This window comes from Sciurus carolinensis, chromosome 17 (genome assembly GCF_902686445.1).
Source record: "Sciurus carolinensis chromosome 17, mSciCar1.2, whole genome shotgun sequence".
Taxonomy (NCBI): Eukaryota; Metazoa; Chordata; class Mammalia; order Rodentia; family Sciuridae; genus Sciurus; species Sciurus carolinensis.
Window position 1 is genome coordinate 13,703,034 of NC_062229.1, and position 25,761 is coordinate 13,728,794.

General features: G+C 47.7%; 2 protein-coding genes across 3 annotated transcripts in view; both read left to right on the plus strand.

Annotated features, from left to right (window-relative positions):
- The window catches only part of Ilf3 (interleukin enhancer binding factor 3), a 33,332-nt gene extending 21,848 nt beyond the window's left edge, over positions 1-11,484 (plus strand). The window contains 11 exon segments of the mRNA XM_047530978.1: positions 20-130; positions 1,141-1,340; positions 1,652-1,819; positions 2,131-2,268; positions 2,408-2,447; positions 2,450-2,583; positions 2,677-2,830; positions 3,002-3,055; positions 6,682-7,047; positions 7,751-7,879; positions 8,418-11,484. Coding sequence (XP_047386934.1) covers positions 20-130; positions 1,141-1,340; positions 1,652-1,819; positions 2,131-2,268; positions 2,408-2,447; positions 2,450-2,583; positions 2,677-2,830; positions 3,002-3,055; positions 6,682-7,047; positions 7,751-7,879; positions 8,418-8,554 — 1,631 coding nt within the window. The 3' untranslated portion in view covers positions 8,555-11,484.
- Positions 11,485-16,950: 5,466 nt separating this feature from the next.
- Qtrt1 (queuine tRNA-ribosyltransferase catalytic subunit 1) lies at positions 16,951-25,388 on the plus strand. 2 transcript variants are annotated; one of them, XM_047532305.1, is made up of 10 exons: positions 16,952-17,229; positions 17,467-17,535; positions 17,646-17,784; positions 19,607-19,685; positions 19,787-19,902; positions 23,313-23,451; positions 23,705-23,780; positions 23,919-24,028; positions 24,101-24,188; positions 24,271-25,385. In XM_047532305.1, exons 1-10 carry the CDS (start codon positions 16,987-16,989, stop codon positions 24,421-24,423), a joined length of 1,212 nt encoding a protein of 403 aa, XP_047388261.1. In that variant the 5' UTR covers positions 16,952-16,986; the 3' UTR covers positions 24,424-25,385. The 2 variants fall into 2 exon arrangements, with proteins under 2 accessions (XP_047388262.1, XP_047388261.1); XM_047532306.1 differs by lacking the exons at positions 19,607-19,685; positions 19,787-19,902 and having other exon boundaries at positions 16,951-17,229; positions 24,271-25,388.
- Positions 25,389-25,761: the final 373 nt, after the last annotated feature.

Consider the following 25,761-nt stretch of genomic DNA (forward strand, 5'->3'; position numbering starts at 1 on the left):
CCCTGTTTTCCTCTTTCAGTACAAATCCCTCCCAGCACTACCTATGCCATTACGCCCATGAAACGCCCAATGGAAGAGGATGGAGAAGAGAAGTCTCCCAGCAAGAAGAAGAAGAAGATTCAAAAGAAAGGTATAGGCATATATTCATATTTTGTTAGGGGTATTGTTTATTTAGTCCTTTATGTGTTTCAATTAAGGTTGACCCTAATGGGGTGATCACAACACCTCTAATTTTGCTTGGGGCTTTTTTTTTTTTTTTTTTTTTTTGCTGGGGATTGAACCCAGGGGCACTTAACCACTGAGACACATCCCCAGGCCCTTTTTTTTTTTTTTTTTTTTTTTTTTTAAATTTTGATTCATTGTACACAAATGGGGTACAACTGTTGTTTCTCTGGTTGTACACAAAGTTGCACCATTTGTGTAATCATACATGTACATAGGGTAATGATGTTTGTCTCATTCTGTTATTTCCCCTCTGCCCCCACCAAGCCTTTTTTCTTTTGAGACAGGGTCTCCCTGAGTTGCTGAGGGCCAGCCTTGAACTTGCTGTCCTCCTGCCTCAGCCTCCCAACTTGCTGGGATTACAGGTGTGTACCACCACACCTGGCATCTTGATTTTTCTTTTTTTCCTTTTTCTTTCTTTAGTTTTGTTTTAGTATGGGGGATTGAACCCAGGGGCTCTCAACTACTGAACCACATCCCCAACCCTTTTTTATATTTTAATGACACAGGGTCTCACTAAATTAGTGAGTCCTTGGTAAGTTCCTGAGGCTGGCTTTGAACTGGCAATCCTCCTGCCTTGGCCTCCCGAGCAGCTGAGATTACAGTTATGCACCACTGTGCCAGCCTTTGTTTTTCTTGAATGTGGTTTTTAAATGCTTTTAAAAATTAGATTGGGGTTATATTTTAGTGGAGAGCCCTTGCCTAGCCATGTTTGAGGCTCTAGTTTGATACCTAACACTAAGTAATTAATAACTCAGGTGTCTGGAACAGGTTGCTGTGGAGAAAGCGCAGGCCAAAATGCCTGACACTGCTGCACACACAGCAGTCACTGAGAATTTAGTGTCACTTGGGCTTTCTGTGATGGAGGCATTTTGATGTCTCATTCCAGTCTGTCTTGGTGTTCTGTTCTCTTCTCAGAGGAGAAGGCTGAGCCTCCCCAAGCTATGAATGCTTTGATGAGGTTGAACCAGCTGAAGCCAGGGTTGCAGTATAAGCTGGTTTCCCAGACGGGCCCTGTTCATGCCCCTATCTTCACTATGTCTGTGGAGGTAGATGGAAGTTCATTTGAGGCCTCTGGGCCATCCAAAAAGACTGCCAAGCTGCACGTGGCCGTTAAGGTAAGAGTGGCTGATGTCTTCTGAATGGCAAAACCAGTTTCCTTCTGGGCTCCTGTAGAGCCTTCACTCCATGGGTGTATCATGCATCTTGGGAGGGCATGGAAACACTGAGGTGGTTAGATTTTCAAACATTTGCAGAGTACCACATGGCAAGAGTGCCTTTAGAGGGTCCTCAAAAGTAGCTGTAAGTTGTCAGGTAGACCATCTGATCCAGGATGCCCCAGGCAACTCTGAGGTGCAGGAAGGACCTGCAGGGATGGCTCCGTGCTGAGCCTCTCCTCACCAGGGATCTGAATCTGGCCTCCTTGCAGGTGTTACAGGACATGGGCCTGCCAACAGGCGCTGAAGGCAGGGACTCCAGCAAGGGGGAAGACTCTGCTGAGGAGACCGACGCAAAGCCTGCGGTGGTGGCCCCACCTCCCGTGGTGGAAGCTGTCTCAACGCCCAGTGCTGCTTTTCCCTCAGATGCAACTGCCGAGGTGAGCGTGTGGTGGATGCTGGGAGTGAAGTTGCCAGGTCAGAGCAGGCAGGCACTGTGATCCCTTTCCCTCCCCCTCCCCCTAGACTGTAGCCGTAGCATACAGGGGATGATTCAGTTCACCAGAGTGGGGACTAGTGCGGTTGGTTGTATTACTTGGTATTCATTTGTGAGTTGGCAGAGATACTCAGATGGGGATGGCAGCGAATGTGAAGCAGAGGGCCTCAGTTCTGATTGTTACATCCCCCACCCACCATGTGTTTGGATAGCCCGTAGCTGAGTTTGTTGGTTTTCTTTTGTGTTTTCCCTGAGAACGTAAAACAGCAGGGGCCGATCCTAACTAAACATGGCAAGAACCCAGTTATGGAGCTTAATGAGAAGAGGCGCGGCCTCAAGTATGAGCTCATCTCAGAGACTGGGGGCAGCCACGACAAGCGCTTTGTCATGGAGGTGAGTGACCAAGGGTCAGTCCCGAGCTTCCTGGATTGGGTTCTCTGGAGGCTGGGGTCTCTGCAGAAGGTCTCTGATTTGGGACTTCTCCCCTAGAGGAAAGCACTATGTCATCTCCATGCCCATCCATTCTCTTCAGGTCGAGGTGGATGGACAGAAGTTTCAAGGTGCTGGTTCAAACAAAAGGTGGCAAAGGCATATGCTGCCCTTGCTGCTCTGGAAAAGCTTTTCCCCGATGCGCCCCTTGCCCTTGAAGCCAACAAAAAAAAGAGAGCTCCAGTCCCTGTCAGAGGCGGACCTAAATTTGCTGCCAAGGTAGGCACATACCCTTGAACCCTTCAGCCTCAGCAGAAATTCTTTCATAATGTGATGGGGAGGTGACCCTCACTTGTCTGGTCTCTCTTACAGCCACACAATCCTGGCTTTGGCATGGGAGGTCCCATGCACAATGAAGTGCCTCCGCCTCCGAACCTCCGAGGTCGGGGAAGAGGAGGCAACATCCGTGGGCGAGGGAGAGGTAGAGGATTTGGTGGCGCCAATCATGGAGGCTACATGAATGCAGGTGAGGGCCCTTATCCTGTGCTGTCTCCATCTAGCCAATTTATATGTTCTGGGTGCGTCCATGTGTTTTCTGGGGTGCCGGCTCTTGGGTGGGGCTGAAATGCAGGGAGGTGGGTAGGGGAGGGCAGGACAGACACACGTCTACCTCATTACCCTGTCTGCTGTCTTCCAGGCGCTGGGTACGGGAGTTATGGTTACGGAGGCAACTCAGCGACAGCAGGCTACAGTAAGTGTCTTCTCTCTGTGTCCGCGTGGGAGGAAGCTGCAGCTTAGTCGTGGGCCTGAGTTAGCGCAGGGCGGCCCAGCCGCAGCCTTCCTGAGGCTGAAGAGCGACCCGCACTTTTTTGCGGGTATTAGGTCAGACAGCCCTCAGGTCTCCCCCACCCCACAAGTGTGTCCTTGACTCTTAAGTGTTAACACACCAACTTGTGTGACTTCCAGTCTCCTTAGAAGTCAGAATTTTAAATTTCTCTGCTTTAAGCCATGCGAAGCACCCATCTTGCAAATGCACCTTTCCTGCCAGTGCACCGCTCTTGTCTTGAGAAGGAGCCTTCATTGGGGGTCACAGGAGCAGAGAAATCTAAAACATGAATTTCATATGTGGCGCTCTGTGCCATTTTTCAAAAGAATTCTAATTTCTTCTCTCTGCTCTGTCTCCCCCTTTTGTAGGTGACTTTTTCACAGACTGCTACGGCTATCATGATTTTGGGTCTTCCTAGAGCGTCTAAAAGTATTGCACACAAAATCAACTTTTTACTCCAATTTTCTCCAACTCCAAAACCCAAAGTGTCCGTGCTGTGTCCCTGTGCTTCACTGGGTTTCTCAACCGTGGCTTTCCACCGCAGCTTGTCTGAAACTCTTAGCCTGCAGAATTTAAGACAATGGCAGTTTTTATCGTGATTTGCCTTTGAACTTGGTCATATTGAAGTTCACAATAAGTGGAAAACAATTTTCTCAGAGAATGTATTTTTGTGCAGACTTGCACAGAATTCTAGAGCCAGCGTTGTTCAGCATCAAGGCAAAAGCCCACCTTTGCTTTTTATGGAAAGCATTACTTTATTTAAAGAGACAGATACTGATGCATTTTAATCTACCTTTGTCTTAATTTACAGCAGGTTTTGTATGAATTTTTAACCTTTTAACAAATTCCCACATCTGGTTGATGCCTTTGACAGTGATGAAAATAATTTCACCACATCTGAATCCAGAGCAACTGAGATTTTTTTTTTTTTTATTCCTTAAACAAGCATGTAAAATGTTGGGAACATGGGGAATTGTACACTGTGCTAAGTTACCTCCTCCCGCCTTTGTAAATGCTCTGGTGGGTTCTTGTTTGGGGTGCGGTATTTTGTGGCTGGTTTAGCTAGAGAGTGAACTCTCAAAGGTATCAAAACTGTGCTTCCATTACCTGTGCAAGAAACAGACAGGCTTTAAGGGGTAGAAAACATGAAATTTTGCAAGTCTTGGTCACAGTTGCAAATGCATGGGATTCTGAATTTTTTTTTCTTTCTTATTTTGGATGGGGCTTGAAAAATACCTAGTAGAGCTAGGCGTGGTGGCACACATTTATAGTCTCAGCTACTCCGGAGACTGAGCCTGGAAGATCACAAGATTGAGGCCAGTCTGGGCAACTTACCAAGACACTGTCTTAGAAAAAAGTATAATAATAAAAAGGTTGGGGATGTGGTTCAGTGGTAAATTGCCCCTGGGGTCATTCCCCAGTACCATTAAAATAAAAATACACACTGAGACTCAGTGGTAGAGTGCATGCTCATAATGCGAAGCCCTGGGTTCAATCCCCAACACTGCAAAAATAAGAAAAAGAGCCTAGCACATTCCCGGATTTCTGCTGAGCACACAGCTGCAGCCTCCAGAGGCCTGGATATTTTCCTCTGTGCGCAAAGGCACATAGTCTCTTTTGGCTCTTCACTGAGACCCCCATTTTTTGGTGGGATCCATCCTTGAGTACTGGGGTTTGGGATCTGTTTGGCAGTTCTTTTTGCAGGAAAGCCTGCTTCTGTGCTGACTTGCAAGATTTTGCGTTTGTTCAGGCAAAAACTGGTCAAAACGGTTAATATGTGATTTGTTCCCCAAGGTTTGAAACATTCAGTGAAACTTTTTAAAACTTTGATTGCATGATGTATTATTATTTTTTTTTAGAAAGTTATTGTTTGGGAATAATGTCTTTTTATACCAGGAAATAGTTATCCTGAATGACGTTGAAAACTTCCCCTTCCCTTTATTTTTTTTTAATCAATACATGTTAAAGTAACGAGCCCTCGGTACTTGCGTCTTCATTCATTCCCGGCTTCAGGCGGGGCAAGGTGGGGTGCTCAGTGCAGGACACTGGGGAAGCTGGGATTTGGGGTGGTGGGGGCAATGCTCCAAGGGAGCATTCTGAAGCTCTCATCCTCCCAGTCTCCTCACTGAGCCTCCACGTGTTTGCTTTCTTGCTTTGTGGGACACATCCTCCTCCTCGGTGTTGTGGCTTTGTGATGGAGGGAGGGGAAAGGAGGCCTGCCTGAAGAAACAAACTCAAGTTTGCAGACCAGTTCTCTCTCCAAGTGCTTGTGCCAGTAGCCCATGGCACATCAACACGGGCTACACATCTGCTGAGGATGGAAGGCATGTGAGAACTCCAAATGTCCCCATCCAGAAGGCATGGAATTCTCATGCTTGATATAGGAAGAAAGGACAGGCTGTGTGGGAGCATCCCTTCCCATTCCCATCCACCCTGGGACCTAGCAGGGCAGACGCCTTTGATGTCAGTGGGCAAAGGTGTCTGCATGCTCAGTTCTACCTTCTCCAGGAGCCCGGGAACACTGCAGCCCCTGTTGAAGTGCTGGTGAACCCCTAACTGGGCTGGAGAGCTGCCTGCACAGCCTGGCCTCCCAAGCCTCTCATCTAGTATATTCTGGGACTTCCCACAGCCAAGCCTGAACCTTCTGATACAGGACTCCTTTGTAAAACTGGGGATGAAGTGTTCCTTAGCTCAGCCCCTGTTGTACCTCTTAGAGCTACAGTAATGTGTTGAAAACCTAGTGATCAGAAGCCAGGTCCTCACTAACATCCTGTTTCAGGACTGAGCATGTGGCAGCCACAGTGCAAATTTGTCATTTCTCCTGCTCTCTCTCACTTGTGCCCCAGCAGCTATATTGGGAATAAGGAAGGGACCTTGGGGAGGCCAGTGAGGCTATCATTTAAGGCTCTGCCTGACACCCCAATCCCATCCTCACCCTGAGCTGGTCTTCCCAAGAGGCTGGAAACTTGAATTGCTTCCTAGTCATGTTTTTCTACAAGTAGTAACCAAGAAGCCCACATCATTTGAGTCCCAATTTGCTTTTCTAAGAACTAACTCTATACCAGTTGGTCTTCCAGGGTGGTTTTTAGGGGCCTCATTACAGGACACTTCTGGGGTCCCCAGGCCTCTGCCTGCTGAACCTGTTCCCAGCACAGAGGGGAGGAGGTAGGGGTGGCTTGCTGCTTCTCTGGGGCTTTGCTTTTCCTGTCACCGTTGGGGGACATCTGGGTACCCGTCAGATAGTCCTGAATGTCATCTGCGCTGGGAGCCCATCTCATTGTAATGTTGACATCTGCTGCAAAAGCTGCTGTCGTGCCGCTGCTTGGCAAAGATCCTTTGTTGTCGTCAGCTGATGGGTGAGTGGAGCTGAAGGCTGGGCCGGTCCAAGCCAGGCGCCTTACCAGCAGAGCCAGGCCTCTCCTTCCTCCTTGATACCTCTGGGCAGCCCGCTTATGGGTCAGCCTTCAGGGCCCACGGCTGCCATCTCCCTCTCCCTCCCCGCCCCCGTGCCTTTCCTTTTTGTCCACCTGACCCACTGCCTCCCTGTTTAGGTCAATTCTACAGCAACGGAGGGCATTCTGGGAATGCTGGTGGTGGCGGCGGCGGGGGCGGTGGTGGCTCCTCCGGCTACGGCTCCTATTACCAAGGGGACAACTACAACTCACCAGTACCCCCAAAACATGCTGGGAAGAAACCACCACATGGGGGCCAGCAGAAGCCCTCCTACAGCTCGGGCTACCAGTCCCACCAAGGCCAGCAGCAGTCGTACAACCAGAGCCAGTACAGCAACTACGGTCCCCCTCAGGGCAAACAGAAAGGCTATAACCATGGACAAGGCAACTACTCCTCCTACTCCAACTCCTACAACTCTCCCGGAGGCGGGGGCGGGTCAGACTACAACTACGAGAGCAAATTCAGTGAGTTGGCTTCCAGCGTCTCTGGGTTGGCCTGGCAGAGTTCTGTGGAGTATCAGAAGCCTAAAAGTGCCCTGGCCTCTGGCTGAGGGACTAGGAGGAAAACACATGGTGTTGGCTCAAGGCAGAGTTAGGAAGGATTTCATGGCCCAGGCCTCTGCTCTTTCCTCTGCTTTTCCCCATGGACAGGTGTAGCTGAGGCCTCCCTCCTGAGGGTTGACTAGGCACAAGGGTACAGGCTGAGAGGCGGTCTCTCAGGATATATTAATATCCAACCCCCAAAACCAAATTCTTTGCCTATACCTCATGCACGGACCCAGCAGGCAGTGGCTGTATTGTTGGTCCAGTTGACAGGGTAGGTATGCAGTTATCCTTGATACAGAATAGTGGTCTCCAGTAAGGCTGGAGACTTGAAAGAGGGAGCACCATGTCCCTGAATTCCATTTGGAAAGCTTGGGAATGCTGGAAAGATCATGGCTTCAGAGCCTAGAGGCCACCTTAACCACAGGTGGAGTGACCTTGAAGGGCTTTGGTTGACCTTTTTACTTCTTTATTGGCTTGATGTGCCAAATTTAAGACGACAAACATCTGCCAAAGCCAGAGGTGAGGCTGTGTTTAGGGGAGCCTCACCAGGGCCCTGGCCCATGTCAACCATGTAGTCCTCAGGCCCCCTAATATCCTAATCACACTGTCTTCTCTCCCTTAGACTACAGTGGTAGCGGAGGCCGAAGCGGCGGGAACAGCTATGGCTCAGGCGGGTCATCCTACAACCCAGGGTCACACGGGGGCTACGGTGGAGGCTCTGGGGGCGGCGGCTCATATCAAGGCAAACAAGGTGGGCCTGGGGCAGCAGGTGGCACAGCAGGGTGGCCCTGGGCCTGGCAGGAACAGCACTGCGTGGGCAGGGCAGTGGTGGCAGCTGCACCACTGCTTCCTTGTGGGGCGTTTGGGGCCCTACAAAAGTTGGGGCTCTGGCCACACCGGCTGCTTGGGCTTTTTTGAAGCTGGAGACCAGGAGTTGCCCAACTCCTCAGTATTGGCACCTCTTGAAGAGATATTGACAACACTGAGGGCCATACTGAGTCATGGTCTTGGATGCCACCTTTGGTTCAGGGTGGTGAGTTCAGGCAAACCCCAGTTCTATAACCAGGAAAATTACCATTTGCCATCACCCTCCTAGAAACCAGGGTCACAGTGGTTCCACCTCTTAGTGTGCTGGGTCCTAATTAGAAGTGAAAAGGCACTTAGAGCACAGAAGGGTCCTGTGAGGCTCCCCACCTGGGGACACAACTCAGGTACAGCTGAGGTCCTGAGCCCTGAGGTGGCCAAGCAGGTCCTTGTCCCCCACCTCTAACCTACCCTCTCTCTTGTAGGAGGCTACTCGTCACAGTCGAACTACAACTCCCCAGGGTCTGGCCAGAACTACAGCGGCCCTCCCGGCTCCTACCAGTCCTCACAGGGTGGCTATGGCAGAAACGCAGACCACAGCATGAACTACCAGTACAGATAAAGGCCCTGGGGCTGCCCATTTGTACCTTCTGCATTTATACCGTTGGAAGATTCAGTTTTACGTATCACAGTTACCATGTCGGCCGGCCCTCCAGGCGCCCCCACCCGTCCACGTTGCTGTGTTGTGAGGTGCAGCGGTTCCTCATGGGACCTGTGCTGTGACCCATATTTAGCCGTGTTTGGGACTCCGTGTCTTCAATGGTTTGTTAGTTGCCATTACAACCTTGTCTGGGTAGAGTTTTGCGTTCTTGCCGTTCAGTATCCCTCTGTCTATTTACACTTGGTGTTAGTGTTGACTCAGTTTGTCTTTAAATAGTTACAGAAGGGATACGTCATCTGTTAATGCTTTTGTGAAGTGAGTTAAATGAGCTTTCTGTATTTTAATGCTTTAGTGTTTCAGTTTTATAAGTGAAGATTTTATTTTAAAAAACAATGGGAAAGAGTGGGGTTTTTGTATGTCTGGCTCATTCAGGCACTACATCTGAATACAGCTGACTGTAGACAATAAAGAAAAAGAAAACTGCGCCTGCCTCAGGCCTGGGTGTCTGACCCTCCAGCAGGGCAATGGGCAGGTTCCTCCACTCTGTTCCCGCTCTTGGGAAGCAGGCTGGGGATGATAGGACAGTGCCTGGTCAGCATAGAGGGTTCAACTCCAAGCCTCCAGACATTACTCACTGCTTGGCTAGGGTCACCAACCTGCTTACCTGAGACCTTGCCAACCCAGCGCACAGTGGGTTACAGAGCTCTAATTCCTGGCACTGTGCTGTGGGCCCTCAAGGTTGGATCAAAAAATGGAAGCACATTCTTTGCTGCTCCACAAATTCTGGTGGTCGTAAGTGCAATTTTAGATCATCATGGAATAAAATGTCCCTGTAGAGTTCACAGTTACAGTGGTACATGTACCCCCAGTTGGGAAAGGGCAGCTGTGACCCGGCTGATGTAACCCAGCCACAGGGAGACTCACATGGAGTGTTTGCTCTTTTTAGTTGTCCAGGCTTATTCCAGCAAACTTCTCTGGAGCAGTGATTTTCACACCCAAGGGAGATTGTGCAACATTTGAGGGACTTTTTTCATAGCTGGAGAGAGGCTCCTGCATCTCGTGGGTAGACACTAAGTATGCTTCCAAACATCCTGCACTGCATGGAACAGTGCCCACTGCAGAGAACTGTGTTTCAAAAGTGTCAGCAGTGGAAGTGGAGAAAACCCACCCTAAGGTTGCCCTGCCCATGGGAGGGGTGGGGGTGGGGGTGGTGGAGCAGCAGTCCAGGCTCCAGTTCAGCCTGTTTGGGAAGAAACTGCACACCTCTCAACAGAGTTCCTCAGCCTTTCAGCTGCGCGCCGCCTCTCTCATCTTCTGAGACCTGGTGCTGTTGACAGTCTGAACTCCAGGTGCCCCTTGACCTCCCCCATGTGTGTAATTGGCCACTGGGAGAAGCAAGAAATATTCTACACTGGAAATCCCTCAGCCGACACAGCAAATCAAGTACATTTTTGAAGGAGTGAAAGTTGGCTTTCTTGGATTGGTGAAAGAAAGGAATCCTGTATCAAAGGAGAAAATATTGGAGCAGTTCTTCTTTATGCTGATGTAGAGGATGCCCATATACAGTGTGAATCCAACCCAGGAAGAGGCAGGAAGGAGGACGTGACTACTCTACATGAAGCCAAGAGGTGATCCACAATTGGAGCTTTCAAGTTAAGTGTCCCAGGATCCCACCAAGGCACACAGTATTAGAGAGATGGACCCTACCATGACACTGATGGGATGTGTCCATAATCTGCTTCTCCCAGCCATGTCCAGGGGCTGGGACAAGAAGAAACTGATTGGCACTTTGAGAGAGAACATGGAGTGGAGGAAGCCGCATTGCTCAGAAATCCCTGGGAGAGACTGACCCCAGCCCTACCTGCCAGGCACCACTAAGCCAGTCAAGCATCTATAACCTCAACCCAAGGGTTTTCTTTCCCATTGATTTTAAGTCAGCAACAACCACCACGTTCAAGTTTCTGAATACAGACCCACCAAGAGGGAAGGAATCACCCACCCACACCCCAGGAATGTGGCAGTCTGTCCCAAAGACAGTTGGAGAGCACAATACCCTTGGTAGCCTACCTGGAGCTGATGAGCCTTCCAGCTGGTGACCCTGTGATTCCAGGAATCCAGTCTGGGGGATTTTTGTTGGGCCCAGCAAAAGATAGGCAAGAACTACCTTAAGATGGAGAGACTCCTTGTGCATCATGACTCAGGTGGATGGTGTCCAGCATTTTGAATCACCAGCAGTGGTTACCAAGAGATTGAGTAGGTTTACTACTGCTGTTCATGGATCTGATCAGGATGAGGTACTTGGTGTGAGCTGGTGTCAGGGATGGGGCATGAGGCACACCACCCTGATCGGCTCTGGATGCTGCTGGTGGTGGGGAAGGAAACGAAAAGGATCACACAAAGACAGAAGTGGTTGACAGTTGACATTTGGGAGAGGGGCAGGGCCTTAGGGAATTTGGACTTGTCCTTGAGTTCTGGAGGAATATTAGGAATTGATGACTAGGAAGGAAGGAAGATCAGCCACAATGAAGGACCCAGCATTTCTACTTCCTTGGTTAATCAGTGCCACCAGGCCCTGTTTTTTCTGTTCTGGGAGTTATCACCCCGCTGCCTGATCACCCTCTACTGTGGCAGGAAAGTGTACTCCTTGACTGCTTGCTGCACATTCTTGTGTAGTTCATAAAGGCTCATCCCTGAAGCTCTATGTGTACCTGGTTACTGCGACCTGGCTCTCTGCAGCTGGGGTGTTCATCTGCACATTCAGTCTTGGTGTTAGCTCCACACTGGCCATGCATTTTACATAACCTGAGACTTCTGGATAAAGTTTTGGGCAACAACCTTATCGGAGGCTCAGATACTCTAATCGGTCCCAGAATAAAGAGAGACTTCATGTGTTTGTTGCTTCTTTCACTTACCATGTGTCTGTTGGGTGGCATTTATACATTAGGTCCTGTGCTGGGAATAAAATAGCCTAGTCCCTGCCCATTGGAGCTTGGAGGAGCCAGGAGGGCCCTGTCCCCGCTGGGCAGGAAGTGTGAGGGGGTGGTAGAAGGGTATGCCACCAGAGGGAGCAGCATGCACAAAAACAGCAGGGAGTGAGGATTAACTTAAAGGAACTGCAGTGCAGTAGGTGAAGGATTTTGAATTCAAGAGGAAGGGAAAGTGAGAAGTGACAAGATCAGTGGAGGAGGGGGTGTTGGTGTTACCAGATGCAGGTGTTCTGACTGCTAGGCAGAGGATTCAAACCCTTATAGGATTTCTGAAGCACAAGGATTCTGAGCCTGGAAAAAAATGCTTTATTTTTGCTTCAGAACAATCCTTTGGGCTAGGCTTTGTGGCACACCTGTAATCTCAGCTGCTCAAGAGATGCAAGGGGGATGAGAAGCTTGAGGCCATCCTAGGCAACATTTCAAGACCCTGTCTCAAAAAGGAGTAGTGATGTAGCTCAGTGGTACAGTACCTGAATTCAATTCCCACTTCTGAGAAATGAACTCTACAGTCATCCAGTTACAGTGTAGGTGAGGTGAGAAAGGAGGTCAGGAGGCCAGCAGAAGCTTGGGTTCTAGCTCAAGTTCGAAGTGGGTTTTGTTTTATTTTGCTTTTTTGTGGTGGGGGGCAGTGCTGAGAATTAAACTGAAGGGTACCCTGCACTAGGTGAGGGTATTACTCAGACCCAATTATTTAAAAACTGCATGTCCAGCAGTACCCGGAAGGACATTTGGAGAGTGACCCAGGTGTCAGGACCCTTCCCTCTGCCATGAGAGACAAGCAGGATTGTCAACAGTGGTCACCATGATCACAAGTCCAAGCCCCAGGGTCTTCCCAAGGGCTGAGCCTGTGTGACACCTGGACTTTGTAGGCTAACTTTTTTGTTGACTGAACTTTGTGTAGTACACCTCAATCTAGATAAACCAGAGTAAATAAATGTTAGGTGTGTTCAAAACAACCAAATCCCCACCAGAAATTCCCCATTCTCCCACTATGCACAGAAATACAGCTCTTGCCTATCTTGGTTCCAGATTACGGCGCCAACGCTCCCTAATGCCAATTACCTAGTCCACAGATCGGGAGCTTTCCTTCGACATCCAAAAAATGTAAAGTTGGGCTGAGAGTCCCAAATATTTTCCCAGCTCACCAGGTGGTGATGCACAGGCCTCTTGGCAAATACGCAAAACCTCAGGTTCAAATGTGAACACTCCCATTCTAAACCTCCAGCGTGCCCCGAAGTCGCCCCACACTTATTGCCCTTTCCTTACCCAATCAATAAGCTCCGCTCCGAAAAGAATTTCGCAGACAACGCCCCCTGGGTTGTCAACCCAGTGAATTCAGCCAGTTTCGTAGAAGACCCATCAAATTATTTTACTGTAAATTTAAAACTCCGTCCTCATACGGTGGGCTCTGTACTTAAACCCTTTTCTAATAGGACACTTCTGAGGGTCCAGCCCAACAGGATGGGCTCCGTTCAGTTAGAGCGCCGCGTCTAATCAGGCATTTGAAGGCCCGACTCTGTGGAGTGCTCTGTGCACAAAGCACGCCACACGGAATAGGCCACTTGTGGAACCCCCTCCATAACGTGTGCCTGGTTCAGGGAGCTCGCTGGTTCCAGTAGGACGGTTTCATAGGCTCCGCCCCTGGGACGACCGCTTTCCGGGTCTCAGGGCCAAGAGCGCGGCGCTGTCCGTTGTGCTGAAGCCGCGTTCTCAGTGCCTCAAGGGAGCGCTCAAGGTGCCTCCAGCCCTCCCAGCAGAGCGGCGCCAATACCCTAAGGCAGGATGCCACTGAGCCTTCACTTGCCCTTCCTACTCTTTGTTTACCTCTTTGTGATAAGGCTCATTACCCTCCTTTATCCATTAAGAACGCTCCACCCTCCCATAAGCCCAAGTCCTTGCTCCAGAATAACCACCCGTGGTCACCTCTCTGCCTTCTCCCCTCAATCTTTCCAACCACAATGACTCCCGCCCCGCACTGCAAACAATCTTGGCACATTCTTATCTCTGGGGTTGACTGTTTTTCTGCTGCCTGCAAAGATTTCTCAGGTCTTGGAATAATAACTCCTGCCCCTTCCATTCAGGCATTAATTCAAATCCATAACTTCTCAATTATCTAGGCTCTGGCCAACTTATTTAAAATAGACCTCTCAAGCAGGGTGCAGTGGCATAACTCTGTAAGCCCAACTACTTGGGAGGTTGAGGTATAGGAATGTAGTTATATGTCTGTGTCCGAATTTATGGATATTTCATATTGGATTAGGTCCAACCCTAACAACTTTATTTCTTATTATCCTTCTCTTTCATTGTATTTTCATTATTTATTTATTTATTGTGTCTTAATGGTTCTGTGGATCAAACCCAGGGCTGAATGCATGCTAAGTAAGTGCTCCACCATTGAGTACCCCAGCCCCTTAACTTAATATTTCAGATGGAAAATAAATTGAAATTGGGCTTGTTCAAACATCAAAAAGTATAAAGATTAATTTTTGTATGATAATGCAAGGTGCTTCAGGGACCCACTCCATGAAACTAATGAAAAGCATTAAAAGATAACCATTTAGGGGCTAGGGTGTTTGCTCAGTGATGTGTGCTTAACATGCACTAGATCCTTGCTCTAATCCCCTGCATTGAAAAAGAAAAAAATTTTTTTAAATTAATCAATACTGGATGAACAAGTCTGAGTTGAGTTAAATTGTTTAGGAGATTTATGTTGTTTGGGATCATGGTAAAGGTATTGGCTAACTATTTGTTACATACCACTTCAAATTGATAGAGCATGAACAAAAATACAAAAATGAACAAAGTAAAAACAAGCACAGAGTGCAAAAGTTTCATGATACTGAAGGAAAACATGAATTAAGAACTGAGTGTGCTAGCACATACGCAACCCCAGAGGCTCAGGCAGGAGGATTGCCCAGCCTAGGCAACTTAGCAAAACCTTACATTTCCAATAATAATGATTATTATTATAATATAATGTGATATTATTATTATTATTACTATTAGAGTACAATAAGCACATAGTAAGTCCATGACTCAACATCCCTCACTCCCGAGCACCATGGAGGATGGCTATATACATACACGTATATGTATACATGTATAGATAGATGTGTGTGTGTGTGTGTGTGTGTGTGTGTGTCAAAAAATAAAGGGTTATGGATATACTTTTATGGTAGAGCACTCCTGGATTCTACCACCAGTACTGCCAAAATAAATAAATAAATAAAAATTGGGCATTGCTAATGTGTAGAGATCTTACAAAGCATATCAGTTATAAATGATGTGAAATACAGTGATGGAAGATGGACTGTTTATTTATTTACTTCTTTTTGGTACTGGAAATTGAACCGAGGGGCACTTTACCACTGAGCTACATCCCAGCCACCCTCCCTCCCTTTTTGAGGTACTGGGAATTGAATTCAGGGGCACTTGGCCACCGAGCCACATCCCCAGCACTATTTTGCATTTTATTTACAGACAGGGTCTCACTGAGGCGCTTACAGCCTTGCTCTAGCTGAGGCTTTTTTTTTTCACTTGTCAATGGACCTTTACTTTATTTGTTTATATATGGTACTGAGAATTGAACCCAGTGCCTGGCACATGCTAGGCAAGTGCTCTACCACTGAGCTACAATCCCAGGCCCTGAGGCTGGTTTTGAACTCTCAATTCTCCTGTCTCAGTCTCCCAAGCCACTGGGATTACAGGCATGCACCACTATGCCTGGCTGGAGTAGAGTGGTCTTGAGATTGTGTAGTGGTTTTAGAATTTTCCTAGGAAGAACAAACAGTGAAAAATACAAGCCATAGATACATGGGGAATTCAGAAGGAATGAACTGTCAAAGGCAACAGCTAGTGTAAAGGTCATGAACTGAACCACCTTGATGGGTATTCTTCAGGTGTGATCTCACTGATGTCTCTCCACTGCCTTGAGAACCTGGCATCACTAGGCTTTATTACAATATAAGAGGCCTGAGACTTCCAGAGAGGTAGTCTTGCCCAGAGCAGTCCAGTTTAGGACACTTGCCATCTCAGAGAAAGTGTTTTAGATCAATGGCGCTCCCTGCTGGCCACATAATATCACCTCCATTTCCAACAGTAAGGATTATTATATATTATGTAATATTATATTATTATTAATAGAGAACAACCAGTGCACAGTAAATCTGTGACTCAGCCCCCCTCACTCCTGAACTGCATGGAGGAAGAGGATATACATATATGCGTGTGTGTTTGCATGCATACATATATGTAAACGCGTGTATGCATTGAATGAATGAACCAATATATGTGGACAGTTTACTGGCCTTAGTAGACTCCCCTACCTTAAATCTAGGATTCTTCCGCTGGGAGCAGTGGCACACGCTAATAATCCCAGCGACTCGGGAGGCTGAGGCAGGAGATCCTGAGTTCAAAGGTAAGCTCAGCAACCCTAAGCAACTCAGCGAGACCCTGTCTCTAAATGAAATATAAAAAAGGGCTGGGGATGTGGCTCAGTGTAAGTGCCCCTGGGTTTAATCCCCAGTACCCCTGATCCCCTTAAAAACTCCAACAAACTAGGATTCTTCCTTCATTGAATGAACTAATGTTTACTGAGCACTTACTGTGTCTAGGCCTGGATCTAAGCTATTGGGACAAAGGAGTGAACGAGATAACACAAAAACTGGAGCCAGACACTGGGTAAAAAGAGTATAACTATCCTTCTCATTATATGTGTGTGTGTGCCCTCCCCCCACTGTTTTTTTTTTTTTTTTTTTCCCCACTGGGTTTTGAAGCGAAGGGCACTTTACCACTGAACTACATCTCCAGCATTTAAATATTTTACACAGCACACACACTTTTTTTTTTTTTTCTTTGCGGGGGGGGGTGTTATTGGGTATTGAAATCAGGGGTGCTTTCCCACTGAGAAATAACCCCATCCTATTTATTATTTATTTATTTACCTGCCTATTTTAAGATAGGGTCTTGCTATTGCTGAGGTTTCACCAAATTGCTGAGGGCCTAGCTGTTGTTTTACCCAGGGTTCGAACTCGTAACCCTCCTGCCTCATCCTCCGGAGTTGCTGGGATTAGAATTGTACATCACATGACCGAATTCTCAATCTGTATAACGTTCTTATGCCGAATTGGCTACATTTCATGCAGGTGAAAATTACGGCTCTTAGAGGCTTTGACTGTAGAGCTAAAAGTCTCCCGAGTGGAATTTGAAGCTAGAAAATTTTTGATTCTTTACATTAGAGCGCTGCGGGAGAGAATTTACAGGGCATCCAGCTAAGAGCACGCACGCGTCGGTTGCCATGGTCCCCAGACACTCCTGGCTTCTCCCGCTCTGAGCGTCACGTGATTGTAGAAAATATGGCGCCGCCCACCGAGGGGTTCTACGTCTCACGTGGTTCCGGCAGTCAAGATGGCGGGAGCAGCCAGCCCGGTTTCCCTGGAGTCAGCCCCGCGGATCATGCGTCTGGTGGCCGAGTGCAGTCGCTCCAGGGCTCGGGCGGGCGAACTGCGGCTGCCTCACGGACCGGTGGCCACTCCAGTGTTCATGCCAGTGGGCACTCAGGCCACCATGAAGGGTATCACAGCCGAGCAGCTGGACGCCCTGGGCTGCCGCATCTGCTTGGGCAACACCTATCATCTGGGTTTGAGACCGGTGGGTGTGCTCTGCTCTGGGAGGGCTGAGGGGAGCGTTGTGGGGCTCAAGCACCTTCCAGGTCCAGGCACGGCTCCAAAAGTCAATCGATAAATGTGTATTGAGTGCCTCTGGTTGCTCAGGCTTTGTGCTGGGCATGGGAGAGCTCCGGGGGTTCTAGCTGGCAGCTCTGTCCCCAATACGGGCCCCCAGAATTGCGCTCACCAGTAACCCGATACTTTCTTACCCTCAATACAGGGCCCTGAGCTGATCCAAAAAGCCGACGGTCTCCATGGCTTCATGAATTGGCCCCACAATTTGCTGACAGTGAGTGAAGTGGGGATGGGGTTGGGAGCCCACTAAATCCCTTAGCTTCTCTGGGATGAGGAGTCTGCTTTCTCCATACCGTGACAGCTCTGTGGTGGGGTGTCCTCCAGGACAGCGGTGGTTTCCAGATGGTGTCCCTAGTATCCCTGTCCGAGGTGACGGAGGAGGGCGTCCGCTTTCGCTCCCCCTATGACGGCGATGAGACCCTTTTGAGCCCAGAGAGGTCTGTGGAAATCCAGAATGCACTGGGTGAGTGGAACCTTCAGAATTGCCCATTAAAGTCTAGGGGATGAACATTAGGAGGGTCATTCCCCTTAGGCTTGCGTGGTTTTGGGGAAGTCACTCCCCTTCCCTGAGCTTCACTTAGTGCAACTCAAATGTGATAGCACATCCTCGGTCCTTAGGATCATTGACAAAAATAAATGAAGTAATGCCGGTAAACCTCTTAGCACAGTGCCTGATATGTAATAACTTTTATTATCATTATTGCTATTATTTCTCTTAACAAATTTTCCGGACAAAATCCTGGTGGCAACAAGAGGAGATAGGGAAGGCTTCTGGCCCCTTGATTCCATCAATATCCCCTATTCCTTCATAAGGACAATTAGTATTTGTCAATCTTTGTATTTTTCTGTTCTTCTTTTCTTTTTGTGGTGCTGGGGTGGAATCCAGGGCTTTGGACATGGTAGGCATGTGCTGTATCACAGAACTACACTCCCAACCCCAAATCATGTGTATTTTATGCTGGGTTTGATGATGAAGTGATAGTTATGAAGAAGTATTGTGACTGGAGAAGAGGGGTCTCTGAAGAAGGGACCCAGGAGTCCCTGAGAGAAGGGAGAACTGCATTCAGGACAGTGGGGTTCTTGGCTTACCTGATGGAGAAGAATTTCCACATATACCAGTCAGAGACATAGAGGTTTATTTAGGAAAGAAGATACACATTCAAGGGGGGAAGGCTGGCAATCTCAAGAGAGAGGCATTTGGGGTAAAGCAAGGAATACATATTCAAAGTAGAATGTGGGCCATCTTGAGAGTGAGAGATGTGTTTTGGGGGTTCCCAGTTCTTCTTTGAAGGTAAACTTGGTGAGGGGTGGGTATAGGAAGGTATGTAGGAATATCAATATGGTTACCTCAAGATGATTTATTATAGTGTGGTTAATCTCAGAAACCTCAGGCTGATGTGATCAGTAGATAACACTGAAAAGTCCCCTAAATGGTAGGTTCTCAAAATATCATCTCTCTTTACTTAATTATTTTATGGTGGGAGGTTAATTACCAATACACAGGTAGATTTACAGATTCCTAGGAATTTGGGAGTAATAGGCCTAAGAAAGAGAATGATTTAGGGCTACAGAAGTAGGCAGATTTTTTTTCTTTGCTTTGCTTTTGGTACTGAGGATTGAACCCACTGCCACTTAACCACCGAGCCTCATCTCAGTCCTTTTTATTGTTTATTTTGAGACAGGGTTTCACTGAGTTGCTTAGGGCTTCGCTAAGTTGCTGAGGCTGGCCTCAAACTTTGTTCCCACCCTACACACACTTTTTATTGGTACATTATAATTGTACTGGTCTCGAACTTTCAATCCTTGTGCCTCAGCTTCCTGAGTCACTGGGATTATAGTCATGCACTATAAATTCAAATTTTATCTCATTGTCCTTTATGTCTCCTTTCTACTTATTTCTTTTTCTCTCTTTTTATTTTTGTATTGAGGATTGAGCCTAGTGGCACTCTACTACTGAGCTCCATACCGTTTTCTTAATTTTTTATTTTGAGATAAGGTCTCACTAAGTTGCTCAGGCTGCCCTCCAACTTGGCAATCCTCCTGCCTCAGCCTTCTGGGTTGCTGGGACTACAACTGTACACCACTGTGCCTGGTTTCCTTTCTACATATTTCTTATTCCTTTTATTTTACCTCAGTATGATTGGACAAATGGTGTGTCATCTAATTATAATAAGCTGAGGTGAACTTGGCAAAACCTTTTGGATTCTTCTTGATCTTCAGAGGGAAGGACACGCCTTTCCTTCAGGTATAGGGCAGGCCCAGTGACTTGCCCTGTCTTATGTCAGGCTCAGATATCATCATGCAGCTGGACGATGTGGTCAGCAGCACTGTGACAGGTCCACGTGTGGAAGAAGCCATGTACAGGTGCGTGTGCATGTGTGTGTTGGAGGGGGCCTGGGTACTACAGCCCTGCCTTGCTACCCTTTTTCAGGCCCCTAGGGCTTGTGACCAGAGCCCTCTTACAGGTCAATCCGCTGGCTGGACCGGTGCATTGCAGCCCATCAGCAACCGGACAAGCAGAACCTGTTCGCCATCATCCAGGGTGGGCTGGATGCGGATCTGCGGGCCACCTGCCTTGAAGGTAGAACCACATGCCAGCAGGACCAGGGCTTGTCCATTGCTGAGGCCCTCCCACAGACCTGGCATACAGTGCTGTTCCTGTAGTGGTTGTTATTATGTTTCAGGTGGAAGGAGCAAGGCAAAGACCCTGAGGCAGCATGCAATAGAACGTATTTGAGAATGGGAGTAATTCCAGTAGCTAATGGTTTTTGGGTATTCACCAGGTACCATGCTAAATACTGGTCACAGATTGATGCTTTGAGTCTTTATAACCATCCTGTAAGGTAGAGACTGCCAGACTTCCAAGGTTACAGATGGGAAAACTGAGGCAGAGACCTATTAAGTATGTTACTTATCCCAGGCCTCACAGCTTGGATGTTTTAGAGCTGGAATTTAGACCCAGGCTTTGCGTACAGAACTTACAGCATTAACTGCTGTAGTGTGTTTTTGCTGCCTAGTATAGTAGGATACACGGGGTCAGGAGTGAGAGGCTGGGCTTGGGGTATTGCTCAATGGTGGAGACCCTGGGACACTGAGGTAGACCCAAGGGACATCACAGACAAGTTTATGGGGGGAACAGAAATTGGACACCCATTGGATGGCTGGAGTACTTGCTCACGGAAAAAATGACAAGGTTGTGGCCATGGAGTTAAGTTGCGGGCAGAGAGGAAGGCAGTCAAAGTCAGTGAGACATTCTGAGCAACTTGTGGGCATCAGGTCTGTCCATCTGAATCCCTTGATCTTTTGCTTTGTGGCTGTGTGTTCTTGGGCCAGCATCTTCACCTCTCTGAGCCTCTTTTCCTCTGTAAAATGGAAACTGACTCCCAATATCTTGGGGTGGAGGTGAGGATTAAATGGAAGAATCTGTTCAAATTGTCCTACCAGTTCCTGCCATTAGTAGGCACTGAAGAGGTCACTGTTGTCCTCAGACCTTCTCTTTCCCCATTTCTGGTCCAGTAAGTCTTTTGAACAGAGACCCACAGTCAGAGATTCAGTTAATGTCTTGGTTCATTGAGTATGGATGTTTATGAAAGTTGAAACCAAACCTTTGTGAAGCATTACTTTTATACATCTGACACTTTCTGATATTTTCTGTTCTCTTTCATTAAAAAACAAAAAACAAAAAACAGGGCTGATATCACTTGAGCAAATTCATTTCTTGGCCATCTGTAACTTGATAAGCACCAAAGTGCTCAAAATATGGCTCCAAGGTTTACCTGCAGCAGAACAGTCTACTGGGTCTTCTAGTAATATGCAGCCCTTTGGGCTCCTCTCCCATTCCTGGGTCAGAATCAGGACTGGGGAAGGCCTTGGTTCTTGCATTGAGCAGTCAGTTCTACTGCTTACCCTCACATCCAGCCAGGCACAGTGATACATGCCTGTAATCCCAGCAACTCAGGAGGCTGAGGCAGGAGGATAGCTAGTTTGAAGTTAACCTCAGCAATTTAGTGAGGACCTCAGTAACTTAGCAAGACCCTGTCTCAAAATATAAAAAAGATTGGGGATGTAGCTCAGTGGTAAAGTGCCCCTGGGTTCAAACCCCAGTACCAAAAAAAAAAAAAAAAAAAGAAACCTGGTAGGTTGGGGGTATAGAACACTTGCCTAGCACATATGAGGCACTGGGTTCCATCCTCAGCACTGCGTAAAAGAATAAATTGAATAAAGGTATTGTGTCCATCTACAACAACAAAAACAAGTTTTTTTAGTTAAAAAGAAAAGAAAAGAAAAGAAAGAAAGAAACATGCCCCCAGACAGCACCTGCTTTATCCACAATGTGGCCTCACTAGGTTGAACTGGGTAGTTGGGGTCTGAGACATGCGTGTGCTTAGAGGCCAGGCTGGAGTTCCAGTTCAGCTTCTGGCATATAAGGCCTGGGCTAATGGTTTAAGCTGTGAAGCCTTAGTGTCCTCATCTGTCCAGTGAGTTGAATGACAGTACATTTGCACCTCTTTTACCGTGAGTTCTACAACTGTAGACTCAACCGATCACAGACTGAAAATATGTGGGAAAAAAAGTGCTGAGTCAGATGCAGTAGTGCACACCTATAACCCCAGCAACACTTAGGAGGTGAGACAGGAAAATCACAAGCCTCAGCAATTTAGTGAGACCCTCAGGAACCTAGCAACTCTTTCTCAAAAAAAAAAAAAAGGAATAGAATAGAATAGAAAAACTGGGTACAAAGCTCCATGGGTTTTCCTGGGTTCAGTTCCCAGTACCCCAAGCCTCAAATAACAACAATGTACATGGCATTTATGTTGTATGGCATTATAAGTCATCCAGAGATGATTTAAATTCTATAAGAGGACTGGGCATGGTGGTGCATGCCTATAATCCCAGCAGCTTGGGAGACTGAGGTAGGAGGATCACTAGTTCAAAGGCAGCCTGAGGAACTTAGAGAGGTCTGAAGTAACTTAGTGAGACGCTGTCTCAAACAATAAAAAGGGCTGGGGATGTGGCTCAGTGGTTAAGCCTCTCTGGGTTTAATCCCTGACACCAAAATAAATAAAGTCTATAAAAGGATGTGTGTAGGGTTTGTACCATTTGGTAAAAGGGACTTAAGCATCCTTAGGTTTTGGTATTCACAGGGGTCCTGGAACCAATCCCTGTAGATTGGTTAGGGATAACTTTACAGGTCTCTAACCACCTTAGTCATTTTAGAGCTTCAAGACCCAATTCTAAAATCCAGCACACTTCGGAATTTGCCATTCATTTAGTGGCTTACCAGAATTCACATATTAAATTACAGAAATGTTACAAGATTTGATGCCAGGATTTTACTCAGCATATGCAATGTTTACATATTCTCAAATCTGGAAAATTCTGAACTCCTAAACTCATTTGACTCCAAAGGTTTCAGCAGTGGAAGTGTGGGTCACAGGCTTCTCCTGAGAATTAAGTAGAGGGTCTTACATGTAGCAGGCACTAAGCGAGAGTCAAAATCATCAGCAGCATCCACAGACAGACAGATTCTTCTCTCCTCTCTGTTTCTCTGTCCCCTTTCCTCTCTCTGTCCTGTGGATATCTGCTGGACAAGGTCTTTCTTGGGGACAAGGATATGAGGTACATTTCCTTTTTGTCTGGTCAACCCTCACCTTACGCTCTTCTTCAACTCAATGATGAGGTCATCCAGATAAACCCATCATAAGTTGAAAATATTGTAAGTTGAATTCATTTAATACATTTATTCTACTGAACATCCTAGCCTAGCTTAGGCAATCTTAAATGTGCTCAGGACATGTACATTAGCCTGTGGTTGGGCAAAATCATTTAACAGAAAGCCCGTCTCATAAGAAAATGCTGATGTTCTCATGTAATTTATTGAATATACTCCTGAATGTAAAATACAGAATGGTTGTATGGGTATGCTTTTGCATCTTCTTAAAGTTGAAAAATTAGAAATCATTGTAAGTTGAGGACCATCTGTACCCTCAGAGATGACCAAGAGGGATGTGCCAGGCTTCGCCATCGGAGGCCTGAGTGGGGGCGAAAGCAAGGCCCAGTTTTGGAAGATGGTGGCGCTGAGCACCTCCAGGCTACCTAAGGACAAGCCTCGCTACCTGATGGGGGTTGGGTATGTTGGGGTGCGGGGAAACAGAGCCCTGCCTATCAGGAGCACATTCCTGAGCACCCTTTACCTTGCTTGCAGAAGATACGGGGAAAAGGATATAGCCTTTCTGTGGGGGGACTGAGGAGGACATGGCTGCCCCCTGGGGATGGTTTTGAGACAATATGGCCCAGCCAGGGGTGAAATAGGGACCTGGGAAGCCCATGTAAAGGCTTCAGGCTCTCTCTTACTCCCTCCATGGCTGCCCCCTCACCCCTAGCTATGCTACCGATTTGGTGGTCTGCGTGGCTCTTGGATGTGACATGTTCGACTGTGTGTATCCCACAAGGACAGCGGTGAGGCCCTGGGCAGGGAGCTGATGGATGGGCAGGGTGCTGGCAGGGAGGGAGGATGGGGGAAGAGGGAATCAAGAGAGGGACTAGGAAGGATGTAGACCTCATGACCTGCCCTTCACTGCCATTCTTGATCCCTAGCGCTTTGGCTCTGCCCTGGTGCCCACAGGCAACCTGCAGTTGAAGAAGAAGCAGTATGAGAAGGACTTTGGCCCCATAGACCCTGAGTGCACCTGCCCCACTTGCAAGAAGTAGGTGATATAGTGGGGGGCTGGAGGTGGGGAGGGCCGGGCTCTGCTCAGCCACCCCCTGCTGACCTACAGGCACAGTCGGGCCTTCCTGCACGCTCTGCTCCACAGTGACAACACAGCCGCCCTGCACCACCTCACTGTCCACAACATCGCCTACCAGGTAGGCTTGTAACTCGGGGTGGGTGAGGGCAGGGGTAGGTCTCCTGGTGCCTCTGACCCATGCTGATGCCCCCTTCCTGCAGCTGCAGCTGATGAGTGCAATGCGCACTAGTATCGTGGAGAAGCGTTTCCCTGACTTCGTGAGGAACTTCATGGGCACCATGTATGGGGACCACACCCTTTGTCCCACCTGGGCCACTGAAGCCCTGGCTTCAGTGGGAATAACACTGGGCTGACCTGGCCCAGGGAAAGGGAGGTTGGGGCTGGAAGATACTGAAGGATTTTTTTAAGCTTTTAAAAATTCTAATGTAGTGTGTGTCTGTTTTCTTTTGGGGACATGCCTGTCCGCATTACCTTCTCACTGTAAGCATGTGTGACCCTCCCACTAAGAGTAAGACTTGACCCCATGGCTCAGTGGTAGCCAAAGTACTTAAGCATCTAGGAATCCTTGGGTTCCATCCCCAGCACTGCAGTGGAAGAACCATGGCAGCAGCTGGTAACTGGAAACCATTTGGCATAGCCCAGCATGTAGGATGTGGCCTCAGGGTAGGAGCTAAATCCTTTTTCTTGCGGCTCGGGCTCCCCAACCACTCTGGAGGTGAGCATTCTTATTCATTGACAGGTGAAGAAACAGGCCCGGGGAGAGGAAATAGCCTACCAAAGGTCACCATCAAGCAAGTGGCAGTTTGTCTCTGGTGCTCTTGCTTTCAGTCTTTTTTTATTTTGGGTACTGGGGATTGAATTCAGGGGTACTAGAACACTCAGCCACATCCCCAGACCTATTTTGTATTTTTATTTAGAGACAGGGGCTCACTGAGTTGCTTCATGCCTTGCTTTTGCTGAGACTGGCTTTGAACTCAAGATCTCCTGCCTCAGCCTCCTGAGCCTCTAGGATTACCGGTGGGCGCCACCAAGCCCAACTAGTCTTGACTCTTAATTGAATAGGGCCTCACCTATGTTAGGCAAGTGCTCCAATCCTAAGCTATGTCCCCACAAGTGCTGCTCTTTTAAATTTTATTTTGAGACAGGGTATCACTAAGTTGCCCAGACTACTTGGAACTTGTGGTTCTCCTGCCTCAGCCTTCCAAGTAGCTAGGATTACAGGCATGTGCCACCATGCCTGGCATTTAGTCTCAACTCTGTAGTCATGTGGCACAGTGTAGCTCTTGGTAAATGCAATGAATATACATATGATGTAACAGATTCTTAAACTATGGCACTGTTTTTTCTTTTCTGGGGATGGTCCTGGGGATGGAACCCAGAGCCTCTGGCAAGCTAGGCACACACTCTGCCACTGAGCTGCCCTGTCATTCCCTGTGCTTTAAAGGATTGTCATGTGTATTTAATTCTTGCAAAGTTATGATGCAAGATTAGGTATGTTCCCATTTTACAGATGAGGAAACAAGTTCAGAGCTATGAAGCTACTTGGGCACAATATCAGTGTCTGCCTGTTCAGGCTGTTATAACAAAATGCTATGAACTAGGTGGCTTAGGAACATCACTGTTTTGAAGGCTGCAAAGCCTAAGATCATGGTGCTAGCAGATTTGGTGTTTGGTGAGGATTTGCCTCCTGG

Coding starts and splice junctions, on each gene's coding strand:
- Qtrt1 (XM_047532305.1), top strand. CDS start 16,987: ATGGCGGGAGCAGCCAGCCCGGTTTCCCTGGAGTCAGCCCCGCGGATC. Junction 19,903..23,312: donor GCGGGCCACCTGCCTTGAAG/GTAGAACCACAT, acceptor CTGTACCCTCAG/AGATGACCAAGAGGGATGTG. Junction 24,189..24,270: donor TCCACAACATCGCCTACCAG/GTAGGCTTGTAA, acceptor CCCTTCCTGCAG/CTGCAGCTGATGAGTGCAAT.